The sequence below is a fragment of the Cheilinus undulatus genome, linkage group 13 (assembly GCF_018320785.1).
Source record: "Cheilinus undulatus linkage group 13, ASM1832078v1, whole genome shotgun sequence".
Taxonomy (NCBI): Eukaryota; Metazoa; Chordata; class Actinopteri; order Labriformes; family Labridae; genus Cheilinus; species Cheilinus undulatus.
In genome coordinates this window covers 25,231,306-25,244,505 of record NC_054877.1, presented here as the reverse complement: position 1 = coordinate 25,244,505, position 13,200 = coordinate 25,231,306, and the positions used below count along the sequence as shown (strand labels likewise).

At 39.1% G+C, this 13,200-nt stretch overlaps 2 protein-coding genes across 2 annotated transcripts in view; one reads left to right on the top strand and one right to left on the bottom strand.

Annotated features, from left to right (window-relative positions):
- Nucleotides 1-248: 248 nt before the first annotated feature.
- On the bottom strand, nt 249-5,556 carry LOC121519869 (zona pellucida sperm-binding protein 4-like). The gene is made up of 8 exons (XM_041802963.1): nt 5,198-5,556; nt 4,916-5,103; nt 3,849-3,946; nt 3,605-3,762; nt 3,339-3,531; nt 772-919; nt 612-687; nt 249-420 (listed from the first exon to the last, which is right to left on the bottom strand). The coding sequence occupies exons 1-8, from the start codon at nt 5,481-5,483 to the stop codon at nt 299-301; spliced, it is 1,269 nt and encodes a 422-aa protein (XP_041658897.1). The 5' UTR covers nt 5,484-5,556; the 3' UTR covers nt 249-298.
- A 119-nt stretch (nt 5,557-5,675) lies between these two features.
- LOC121519870 (chloride channel protein 2-like) overlaps nt 5,676-13,200 on the top strand; it is a 51,500-nt gene continuing 43,975 nt past the window's right edge. Inside the window, exons 1-2 of the mRNA XM_041802964.1 lie at nt 5,676-5,807; nt 5,906-6,074. Coding sequence (XP_041658898.1) covers nt 5,906-6,074 — 169 coding nt within the window. The 5' untranslated portion in view covers nt 5,676-5,807. The remainder of the gene's footprint in view (nt 5,808-5,905; nt 6,075-13,200) is intronic.

Below are 13,200 nucleotides of genomic sequence, written 5' to 3'. Positions count from 1 at the left end.
TTCTCAATACCCACTTTTCATTTTCACAGCCGACAGTATGTGCATGCCGTACTGTTCGTTTCACATCTCCGTGCAGTTTTGATTTGCAGTAAAGTATCCAGTTGTAATGTGACCTTGTGATTTCTCAGCACAGTTAGAGGGTTTGCATTACTTGCACGACTACACTGCCAGTGCACAAAAGCTACCTCAGCAAAAAATGTACAGCGACTGACCTTCAAAGACCAACTCAGACAGGACACAGTTTAATCTAGAGCTTTCAACAAGCTTTTATTAAAAGTCAAGTCCAGTTTTCAGATTCTCATCTCTTTGATTTGGAATTAGGAGCAGATTTGGTCCTGTGCTTTGTTAGGATCACCTCTCTGCTTGATACTAGAGCTCTGCGACTCGAGGAAACTTTCCTTACTGCAGCTGCAGCTCGTCCTGTGGGAGAGGGGTAGAAGACAAATGCAAAGCCTCAGATATGAATGGTTTTTAAATCATGTAAAATGGGCAACATTTGCTAGTTCAAAATGGATTTGACAAATGTTCTTCCAGATTCATATGCATCATCATTGCAAGTTTATGGTTAGGATTACATGGGCAGATAATGATCTCCAGTGATAGCTACTCACGTTGTCTGTGGCATGGTTGTTCACAGGAATCTGTGCTGCTGGGGTAACACACTTCTGTAGCACAATGGATGAACACCTTAAGAAAACAAAAAGGTTAAATTACATCAATAGAATAAAAAAGCATCTTAAGTGTGTAATGCGGTTGACAGCTCAACTGTACCGTGTCTTTTTGAGGTGTGTAGTTGTTCTGATCCACAAATGCAAACATTTTTACAATGAAACGTTTGTGGTGCGTGGGGTAAAGCAGCCCAGAGGATTCATCTACAGGCACCACAGAGGTCAAGTAACGGTCATCATGGTAGGGACACCTGAAGATGAAAACTATATTAATCCTGAGGGAAGTTTAAGCATCCAGCAGCTTCAGGAAACATGAAACACCAGTTACATTCAAATGCTTAATATGATAAATAATTCTACCCTTTTTATTTCTCTTAACTGCTCACATTGTCTTAAATGTTGGCCCTCTTGGTCTTGATCTGTGTAGCTTGGTTACTGAGTTGCCTGTGCTCCTATTGTTTATGTAATACCTATGATATCTGCACCCAAATTAGATCTTTGACGTGTTATGCCCTATTCACATGGAACTAGAATTACCCAGAGACTGCTGGTCATTTGTAATAATCACGCAGGACGTCCATTTTTAATCCAGTGCAAATCAACCATATCTTTAATTTGCGGAGTGAAATTTTCTGGGCAAACTTTCTAACATATATTTCAATGCACGCAGAGGTTCACAGGAAAACTGTATAATATATATATCTGTATTTTACCTAACTTATTTAAACTCCGCTGTCCAAATGTGTGTGAGAGCACCACTGCTCTCCTCACAGTGCTTCTGCTCTGCTTCCTACAGTTTATCTTTGCAAGTGCCTAATCTTAGGCTTAAAATTCAGTGGTTAGGCTTCACCAGCTGATCTACACAAGGAGGGTTGTTGTGGATGCATAATGATCACAAATTTATAAAGCGCAGAACAACTTCAACTACATAAAAACAGGAGAGATTCATATTTAGCATTAGACATCGCTCCCTCATATCAATGGGAATAATGCTTGACCTTCTTCTTCCTTTGTCTGATCAGATACACACAGGTGACTTGCGCGACCTTGATGCGTAATGGGAGCTTTAGGAGATATTTCACTAGTTAAGTAGTCACAGAATATGCTTATCCTGCGCAAATTCACTGCACCAAACATCAATGTCATGGTGTAATTCAGAAATGATCAGACCCACAGGAAATACTACTCCTGTAGGAATAGTTCCTTAGCTTTGCATGTCTTATGGTGTCTGCATTCTATGACATCTTAGTTTGCTTGGCATCATGTGAGGCCTGGGTTCTGTGTGTCTTATGATGCTGTTAGCTCATCTTATTCAGGTTTTTGTTCAGTTCTTGAACTGTTTGGTTCTTTTCGATTCTTCACATGCCAAAGCACTTTGTAAACCCTTGTTTTTAAAAGTGCTATACTAATAGTTATTACTCCAAGTACTGTAGAGAAAAGCTACCTAGGTCCACCAACCTCCCATGTTTTTTCTTTAACTGTGGACATTGTTCAATAAGTGTATTCCATAAGGTGCTTTTACTTAACCCACATTCCCATTTCATGGACAAATTTTATATAATGGGAGAAAGTTTTGAAAAGTGGCCTTCCCGGTTAAAGGGATATTTCGCTATTTTTGATGTTGGGTTATATGAAGTACTTTGTGATCATAGTGTCATTAGTCTCTTGTGATTTCAGTGAGGGTTGCCCTGTCAAACAGGATGTGCTTGGAGTAGCTAGGCTGTACAGCGCAGCAGATGGGTCTAGCAGCTCCACATAATTTAGTGAGTTTAAGGTAAAAATGGGCCAAAAGTCCAAGCTGGCTCAACTGTATACTATATCAACATATTTGGAAACTTTTTTATTTTTCATCCACACAGCCTTTGTGTTTGGCACCATTTTGCAATGCTAGCTATGGCTTTGTGCTCTTCCGCATCAACATATATTAACAGCTGTTTGGGTCTGCAGGCTTCGTCATGCCTTTAACAAGTGATTCCACAATGCTATGCCAGTAGAGCATCATCACTTTTTATTCAGAGTCCTTAGATCAACACCAGAGGTGGGTGTAGCTAAGAAACAGTTGAGGTTTCTACCCAACCTTAAATAGTCTAGCAGGGCCACGACGTTATGGTGGTCAGAGGGTCAGGGCTGTGAAAGTGCACATCCCATCATCCAAGCTTGGATGATAAAATTCATAGCCAGTGGCAGAAAATTATCTTGGTCCATCATAAGTAAGCAGCACAAAATATGAGACAGCGATGGAACAGCAGGTTCCACTAGAAGTTCACATGGCATTACGTAGCAGTCTCACACAACATCCAGTGTTGCTATAACAATAGATTTTGTGTCCTTCCTAGCTGCTCTGACACCATTTAAAGAATTTCAGAGTTTCAACCGTAAAAATATTAAGAGTTCCCAAACATATGGTTCGTCATTTTTAATTGCTGTAGGCATTTCAATGTGAAAACTACACATTTACCTTTAACAATACCTACCTCTCATAGGTGTGGTATGAAATAATCAGACATTTTAAATTAAGCCCTGATGAGAGGAAAATTTTACACTAAAACTACAATTAAAACTAGACCTACACCTAAAACTGAATTAACCCCATGCCAGAATATGAATAAGAGCATAAAATAAGAGAATATCATCTTTAAAAGCTTATACCTAATCTCAGTGATACTTTACCCATCAAGTAGAAGATCCCACTGTGGCAGGCTTTCAGGATCAGGGCTGGAAGTGGCCCAGCAGTGCTCCAGGTTCAGGATGATGTTTGGATCAGATCTCTCCACAATGCCTACCTCTACATAGACCGGTTCCCGCAGCACTTTGGTGACTGGGTAGTCTGCTGGAGTGTAGAAGGAGCTATACGCTGCTTCTTCTGCAATTATAGAAACACCATTACAGCCAACACTTAATTAATCATGCATTATCCTAATACTACAGCCACTCACCCTCCACGCAGCCCTTAGAGTGGCACTCTCCTTTTCCCAATTTCAGCTCCACTCTCAAGGGTCCAAAAGCAGCAACCGGCACAGGAGGAGGAACGGCTTCCACCTCCATGATGAGCGCCTCCACAGCAGTGCCTGAATACCTGCACTGGAACAATAGTCTGCAGGGAGAGCAGAGGAATTTACAGCTCAGGAGACCTGGCAGGGTCACCGAAGCAATAAAGGAGGATCGATTAAGCATGCTCACTCAAAATGGCTGTCCCGAGTGATTGATCCTCTGGGTCCAATTCCCACTTCGTATGAGGAGGACATGTGGTTCTCATACACCACGTAACCCTCCTCCTCCTGTAGAAAGAAAACAAATGAGCTAGATTTGTTAGGATTTGAAACTTTGATTTATGGAGAAATAAACACTGTGTCAATCTGCAAAATGAGAGATTGATTTCTAATTCAGAAATGTCAGACAATAAGGAGTGTATAGTGGGAGTTTTTTTTTTTTATAGATTTGGAGAAAGCATTAACACAATTTTACAGAGACTATTACTGACTAAACTTTAAAAGATATGGAATAAGAGGAATATCACAAACGGTTCAACCTTGAAAACAGACATCAATAATATGAAAATGGTCAAGAGTTTGACTTTCACAGCAAATGACTGTCAGTAGCAAAAGAATGATTCCGCATTTCATCCTAAAACAGCTGTTGCATTTGACTTTAGGTCAAGTCTCACCTTATAAAAAACAACCTAGTAATAGATTCATATTCTCTTGTAGTTATTTCACATTAAGAAAAGATGATATTTTACTGTATAACCTCCTCAGGTATCAAAAGTAGCTACTCGGTACTTTAAGTACATTTCAAATGACTTACTTTAATTGAATAGATTTATAGATTGCTACTTTTACATCTACTTCATTTTATCCAAAGTAACTTTACTTTACTTGGGTACAAAAATTTGGTACTTTTCCCACCTTAGAGATTTTTTACTTTGAAGTTGTGATACTCTAACTGGAAGTTTAATCCAGTTTTTTTTTTTAAAGTTTCTAGATTTTAAATGTCCAACTATTAAACTCAGGTTTGGATAAATCTTTAAAAAAGAAAGAAAGAAAGAAAGAAACAAAGAAACAAAGAAATAAAGAAAGGATGGCAGTGGTTTTAAGCATTAAAATAACAAAAATAATCAGTCTTCTGCCTGATGATCAGGCTAGCTTTTGTAGCTCATATAGATGCTAAATTATTAATTTTGTTCTTTTTCATACACAGCTTAAAACTTCATACAAAGCTTGAGTGAAAGCAAAGACTGCTGCCATCACCTTGTTTGTCGTTCCACATGCTGTCACAGGGAACTGGATGATGGCAAACGAAGAAGTGTAGGCAACCGGGGTACAGGAGTGGTCGTTTGTTTCCAGCAGGGTGATTGAATCCACATCTATGTGGGGTACAGTGGTGTCTCGAGCCACAACAACCACAAATTGGCCATCCCTGGTGCACTGCACAGTCACTGTGAGAGAAGAGAAGATGAATTTCACTGTTGCGCTTTTGAATATTTTATTCATGTACAAGAGGCACTAGAAGCCGCAGTGGAGTACAGATACCTGCTTTGCCATAGTAGCACTGCCGCCCATCAAAGCAGCAGTTTATGTTTGCACACTGCTCTTCGGTGATATCTCGAGTCCCACATTGGATCTTCTCACCCTCCTCCACCTGGCACTTATCAAAGGGCGCTGCAGGTGTAGGGACATGAGACTGTTGCTGGGGTAGCTGAGGAGGAAGAGGAGGTTGATGTTGCTGCAGAGGCAGCACCCAGTTATGCTGGGAGGCAACAGTAGAAACAAAAACTACAACCAACACGACACCAAACAGACACTTGAAAAGCTCCATTATGGTGTTGGAAACTACACACTGGTCCAAACAGCACCCACAGCTCAGGAGCAGGCTTTATACATGATTGATTATGTTTGGTTTGCTAAGAACTCCGCCTCCCATCGTTAGGAGTCAATAGTGAGGCAGCCCTGCAGAGTTAATCAGCTGGGAGCTGACAGGTGGAGCTTATTGTCTGCTCATCCATCTGAACAGAAATCAGTACATGAGTCAAAGCTGAGTGGATTTTTTCCTCCAAAGGAAGATGTGAAGATGAATGTTGCATAAAGTGGATTTTTGATACACCTGGTTCTGTTTTCTATCTTTACTGTGACTCCATACTGTGTACATTTTACCTGCAACATCCCACTGACATTTCTTTCACTGCCTCCCACCTGCACTACCTGTATAAAAGCTCTTTTATCCCCCTCTTATATATACAGATGTATGGCCGCTACACCCAGGAGCTGGGGGTGTATGCCAAAGAGGAAGCGGCCCGCCTACGGGATGGAGGAGCGCGTGATGGCGGTGGACTGCGGAGGAACACCAGCGTCCGTAGTCGTGCTGCAGATCTGCTGGAGTATGAGAAAGACCCCTGTGCTAAGTGCCAGAGTAAGTGATCATCAACCTACAAGCACTAAATCTTCATCAGAAGGTCATAGAGAAGGAGGCCTCAGTGCTCCTCAACCAAGTGGTCCTTGTGTGTGTTTGTGCAGCAAATTGCAGTGCTTGAGTGAGCGTGAAAGTTGTGTGAAAACATTGATTTCTTAGAGTACAGTAGAGCTGGTTCCCGACACAAGGGAGAAGGAGAGGATGTAGAAACTATTAAATGTGTTTGTTTATCTGATCTGAGCCATGACCTCAAGACAACATGGGTCATCTCAATGTCGGACTGACAGAGCCCCCTCTGCCGGCTGCCAAATCCTGAGTGTTTGTGTATGTGTGTGTTTTTTTGTTTTGAGTCAATCTGATCTGAAATGTCAGATTATTTCATGTCTAGTCCTCCCAGATGAGCACAGATAAGGGGGTGTCACCAGAAAAGTGCTCTCTTCAGACTGATCTGTTCAACAAAAACAAACCGTCAGACTCTGCCTGTGTGGTTCTGTTTGCAGTCACTAAATGTGTACATTCTTATTTGTCCTTAACCTTCATTTATGCACATTAGGGAAAATCAGCACAGCAGAAATGCTCTTGAAGCATCATTTCACCCAAATTAAAGCATCAGAACTTGTTTCTGCTGCAGAAATCAAATCCCCTGTAAAAACAACTCTTCACACGCTGATGTCTGAGGATTATCCACTCACAAGGACAGTGTTAGTAAAAAGGCGAATTGCAATGTCATTTTTCAATGTTGTAAGTGCCACACACAAAGCAGCTCTCATCTGAATCATCTACATTAGAATGAGATGAATGTTTTACTTAAATGAAACCCAAATTGTTTCCTGACTGGATACAATGTTACTGAATTAGAGGAAAATAATATGCTGTTAAAAGTTGGTGAAAAAATTGTGTTGTTGGTGAATTGTGAGTTGTTAAGCATTTAATTATTTGCCAACTCTAATTACAAAATAGGCCCCTATTCTTTTTTTGAATTTATGCCAGAAAGTCAAATCTACTGTTTCCATCTGCTTGAATGTTATGATGACTCTCGTAGTCCTCTATTAAGTTTTGAAATTAAAGTTTTTTATGTAAATACAATTGTAGTCCGAGCTGTTTAATTTGCTTCTTGAAGGCAGAATTTAAAATTGACTGGGAAGAATTACAAAACTATAATTCTTATTCAGCAGAGTTCCTGCAGATCCTTGAAAAGTCTTAAAAGGTCTTACCCTTACATGTCCATACTCTTTTTTGCTGTTTTGTCAATACTTCTCTTTTGACAGTATAAACCACCCAGAAAATGTCTGCTATGCTCAAGTTTGGTAACATTTTTTCAGCACAACCCCATAAAGAATCATAAAACAAATTTTTATTTTTGTTATATTAAAAAAAGATCTATATAAAATATGAAGAAGTTTGGATTTCAAGAGTTCAAAATTCAGAAAAAAAGACATATATCAATCTTAAATTGAACATTTTTACACACAGTACATATGTTTTTTGTTTTTTGTCTGCTTAATAATACCCAAGTCTAAAACAATTTTTGTACTAAAGTAAATTGAGAACTCTAATGTTTTTTTAATCTGTTCTGGACCTTTCCCAAAGTCAATAGGTTCTGTCCTGATATCCATAAAAAATTTACAAATATATTTGAGACAAACTTTACTTTTAACTGGGAGTAACTCTTTGTTGGATTCTTACTGTCATCTACAAATAAGAAAACTAAGTACTTGTTTGTAGTATTGAGTATTGCAGCCCAGAAGGTAATAACCAAAAAAATGTTTTAAGCCAGAAGTTCCAACTATAGAAGACTGGTAAGATATAATTTATGAAACATATGTAATGGAATGATCACCTTTTCATTGCGGCTTCAGAGGAACAAATTTTAAGAATTTTAAGAATGCCCTTTTTTGTTTAAACTCATTTATTTACGGACACCAGATTTTTTTTACTGTTTTATTAGATAGGAGACACCCCATGTTCTAATGTTATAAAATGTAATTATTATTTTTTTGTTTTGTTTTTTGTCTTCTTGCTAATATTTTTCCCTTTTTCATCTCTATGTTAAAGAAAATCTTTAAAGAGGGATCATGCTGGAAGTCTTTTTGCTAGTCATTGTATCATTGTCTATTATGTGTGATTCCAAATAAAACAATTAAAAAGACTAAATAAGATATACTGAAAACAATACGGCATTCTTCGCATTCCAAGACAGAGGGATATCCAAGCAGTGAAAATTAAACGTACAAAGATGTATGTAAAATAGAAAAAATCCAAATAAATGCAGATTTTTTTTTTTTGACATACATAAGTTTCTTTCCATTTTTAACTGTCCAGCTGTACAAAACTTTATTAACACAGTGACAAAGAGGATTCAATTACATGGACTGCATTTTAACTGAATGACTTATAAGCAGATAGTAAAAATAGTGATTATTAGTATTATTAGCAGATAAGGAAAATATAAGGAACTTTAAAAAAAATGACATAAAATGCCAAAGTTATGATAATATTATCAGCACCAGTCCTTTAATTCTAAATGATAATATTTCTTGTTTTACTTGACTTCTTGACATCAAACAAAATCTGAAAGTCAACCTAAAAATCAGTGTTTGCAATGCAAAATGTTACCTTGCCTTCTGCAAAAAAACAAACAAACAAACAAAAAAAAAATGTGCATGATGGCTTTCAGCCGGAGCGATCATGAACCACAACCACTAAGGTTTATATTGGACTTTTTAAAATCATGGCCATAAACGTCTTAAAAAGTCTGGTTTTTTTTTACTTGTGAGCTGTCTTACATTTCAGAAGGCACTTTGACTAAGATATGTCTTCAGCCGGTATTTGTTCTCTAGTTACATATTTTCACCTTTTTTTTTGGATGTCTATGCTTGTAGTGTATGTTTAATATTACTGTATGTTTTTTGATGCAAGAAAGGCATTAAATTTGGGTTTTTATGACCCAAACATGTATCCTATCAGTTGACATTTCATTAACAGCGCATTAAAGTCAGCCTAAGTCTGATGTCAATAATGGTCAAGTTTGATCACTAAAGCTACACTCTCATAAATAAAGTCCATTTTGTATGGAAGAATCTGTAATGATAGAACACTTAACAATCATATAATCATTAAATAGCTCACACATCAATTCATCAAGATATTATTTTAAAATAAACCACTGTGCAAGTAGAAATGGTTTGTTACTTTAAATTGAAAGCAGGTTGGTCTTCATGTATGCTACAGGTGTTTATAATCACACACATACCGAGACAGAACACTGTTACCATGTGTTTTTTATTGGAATAAATAAAGTGCATATTTACACAGATGGAAACAGCTGTTTAAGCCAGGCTGACAGCTGTCTCTTAAAACGTATTTCCACGGTCCTCTCTCCTCCCGTTTATTTTTTCTAGTCTCTCCATTCATCTCTGCTGGGAGGGACTGAGACTCAAGTAAAAAATGCATGGACACAATTTATGAGACTTGAGGGGCACCTATATTTCAGTACTTTCAAAAAAGTTTAACTAATGAACAAGGCTGGGGGTGAGGAGTTAAGCCATGAATGAATGTTGAATTCATTAACTGGGAGCATATCTGCAAGTCAAACTAATAATACAAGTTATCATTGTGGCTCTCAAAATTGGGTGCACAGACCCTTGTTAGATACAAAAGTCAACCCACAAATTCTTAAAATCTATAAGATAATCTTGAGGAAGAGAAAAATGGGGGGGAAAAGAGTAATGGTCCTCACATCTTTTTTTTTTTTATTTTTTTTTTTTTTTTTTTTTTACAAGTGAGCCAGTGTGGCTGCTTTCCAGGATCAGTCTCTGCCTCTTTGCCCTTGTGACTAGTGATCTGATTAAAGCTCAATAAATTGCACCATAGGTGAAAGCCACACTATATTGGCCCGGCCCCGCTCCCTTGCTGGCTGTAATGGAAGCCATTTAAAACAATCACTCTCAGATCAGGAGCCAGCCGGAGTGATTTGTGTGCAGGCCGTCTGTGTGCGCTGTGCACTCGTAGATCAAGAGGTGTTTGTATTTTTAGACTCGCCTTTGGATAGACGCTCAGGCTGGACGGGCTCTGCTGTTGTCTTGTTAAGTAAAGAGAGAACCTGCAGTTTCAGTGGAAGTGGGAGTTTTTTGTGTGTTTTTCGTCGCATGTATCTACAGTATCTGTGTGGGAACATCATCTTTGTGGGTGATGGACTACGAGTGTTTCAGCTCAGGAGCCGCAGCTTTTGAACAAGGCAGCCTACACATGCTGCCAAAGGCTCTGCTGCTGGTCATGGTGGAGAGCTAAAAACACATACTGCCTCACTGTGTTTATTTTGACTTGCAGAGTGAGTTTTACTGCTGTGTATTAGCTGTTATGTTACTCAGGTCTCTGTCTCTCAAGTTTTAACTCTGATATATCAGAGCAAATATAATATTTGGCTTCACATCCACAGGCTCTGATACACTGTTTTATAGGTGAAAAATCTCCCCTGTTTTTAATATTATTACTGATTTCAGCATGATGGCTTCATATGATGCAATGCAGGGTAGCAGAGGTGCAGAAAATATCTGGCATGGGTGGGATTTTTATTATGGGATCAAGAGCAGACATCTGTGGATGCCACTGAGCCAAGATGCGCACGGAAGTATGTTGCTCTGCAGGTGCCAGGCGAGAAGTGTGTGTGTGAGAGGGATGGAGAGAAGGACAGAAGGAAAATCTGTGGGAATGGGAACTTCTTAGCTTCTACCACATGGGAATATAACTGAATCCATATTGAAACTGTATACCCTGTGAAAAAAAGCAGCCTGATGCACAAACAGAGATCAACTTTGGCTATTTAGGTGACATGGATTCCTCTGTGTTTGACTGGTTTGTCTGCACATGAGCTTGTTTGTGTGGCTTTTTTAAACGGCCTCTGTTGGAAATTTGCCATCCAGCAGGTGGCCTTGAGGCCGGGCAGTTTGCCCCGTCATGCACACGGTTGTGCCCCTCCTCTCTCTGGATGCTCAGCCTCCCCCCTGTGACCTGAATCCTGAACCAGACAGACTACCGCAATGTCCGACTTCCTTTAATTCATCGTATTGTTTCTGATTTGTACAACACAGCAAAGCCTTTAAACAACAAGAAATAATAGTTAACATGTGCCTCAGGGGAATCTGATGTTGTCTTCAGCTTCTGCACCGTACGGTCACAGATTAAACCCATTTTAGAGAAGTATCCATATACTTGTTAAAAAGCAGCATGTTTTTTTGCAAAATTCTGCCATAAGGAGCCCTGTATGTTAAGAGAAGACACTAGTGTTAATCTAACCATATACCTTAATAGTGAAAACATGTCTCTGAGACTTTATTTGATTTAATCCTCTTTACAAGCTGTTTTAAGTCTTACCTCTTCTGTCAAAGCCTTTAAAAAAACAAAAGAAAAATCAAACCTAAACTAGAAGCCTGGAAATGTTTAAGTAAGCAAAACCATACAAACACAATTACCATATTTTACTCAAGTATCTTACTGACACTGAAAAGAAATTAAAGGTTCTATAATAAGATTTTACAGACTGAAATTAATGCTGATAACTCATAATAACATCAATAGTACAACAAAAACAAAAATAACTAGGGCTGCAAGCAGCACTGGAGGGCCCTCGCACCCCGGTGCAACTCGGGGTGTGGCGCAACCGCCACTATGTGGCAATTGCGGGGTGTAGTCGAACCCGTGCAGTGTGCTGCAGCACGGCAAAGAGACCAGGGTGATCCTCCTTTGAGCGTCATTATGTTAAAAAAAATTCAGCATGGTGCACTTTGTATATGATGTAGTACTGCCCCTGAACAGTAGATGGCAGTATGTCAAGGGTGGAAGTGGACATGTAGAGATGATGAGGGATGGACTGTTTATCATGTAAAATTGAAATAAGATTGTATTTATTATTTTTGAGGTGTGATTGCATCTTACAGTAGGGGGCGCTATAGCAAACCCATGACATTAACACTGAAATTTGTAGAGAGGCAGACCCTGATCATACATGTGAAATTTTAAGGTAATCGGGTGGTTCATATAAGAGTTACACCCACTTCCTGTCTTGTGGTGAAGGATCAACATGGTCGCCATGGCCACTGGGTCATCCAGGAATAAAGCATGTTCATGTTGGGACAGATATTTAGGACTTCAGGTCAAAATCAGAGCATGACAGGTTCACCACACTAAGACAAAAGCAGAAATGACCCATTTGCATCTCTTCCTGTTGGCAGTAGAGGGCGCCATGATGAGCTGTTTTCATGTGGGCATGTTCAATGTGATACTGTTGTGTTGCCATAACGATTTGATGACCATAGAATGATATCCACCACAGTTACATCAGTTTTCAGTTTATAATTGTCCAAAAAATTGCCTCGTGAAATCGAGGTGGAGCTGGTGGACTTCCTGTTGGGATTTTGGCATGGGTCCAAACGTTTTTTTTTGTAGCTCTGATGATGATCTAAATGCAGACTGAAAATCATAGGCCTAAGATGAACACTGTATTTTTGGTGATTTTTTTTTTGTGGCAACCCATGAAACAGGCATGAAAAATCAATGGTGTAAATGTTCACCTGGCAGAAGGGGGCGCTGTGGCAAAAATATGATACTGATGAATGGTTGTATTCAGGACCAATGTGTGATTATCCATGTGAAGTTTGGTGATGATTGAAATAAACACTATAAAAAGGTATAAGGCAATAATGGTGTAATTTCACTGCGAAAAATAGAGCAAAACACAGAAAGGTTGGGCACCAATAACGTCATCACCGTATGGTGAAAACTCATGCAGAGCACAACCTGGGGTCTCAAGGTTGTCTAGTTTCAGTAAAAGGAATCTGGAGTCAGTCAGATGAAATCCCTCAGATGAGTTCCTTCAAATATGACCCCAAAATTTACATAAAACTAATTTAAAAAATCAAAATGGCCGACTTCCTGTTTGATTTACGATATGGGTCCAAGAGGCTTTTTTGTGGGTCCTGATATGGCACACATGCTTGCAAATGTTTGAAATCCTAGGCTAAACCTGCTACCGGGGCTGGATTTTTGAACATTTTTAGGGGGCGCCATTGAGCCAATAGGCCACACCCACCAACAAACATCACCTCAATTATCTCAGCATGCTAACGAG

Bases quoted from the DNA above. Each gene is read 5' to 3' on its own strand.
- LOC121519869 (XM_041802963.1), bottom strand. From the start codon at position 5,483: ATGGAGCTTTTCAAGTGTCTGTTTGGTGTCGTGTTGGTTGTAGTTTTT. The intron at 5,104-5,197 runs GTATCTGTACTC...CTTCTCTCACAG, and splicing joins GTGCTACTATGGCAAAGCAG to TGACTGTGCAGTGCACCAGG. The intron at 3,763-3,848 runs GTGAGCATGCTT...CTCTCCCTGCAG, and splicing joins ACTCGGGACAGCCATTTTGA to ACTATTGTTCCAGTGCAGGT.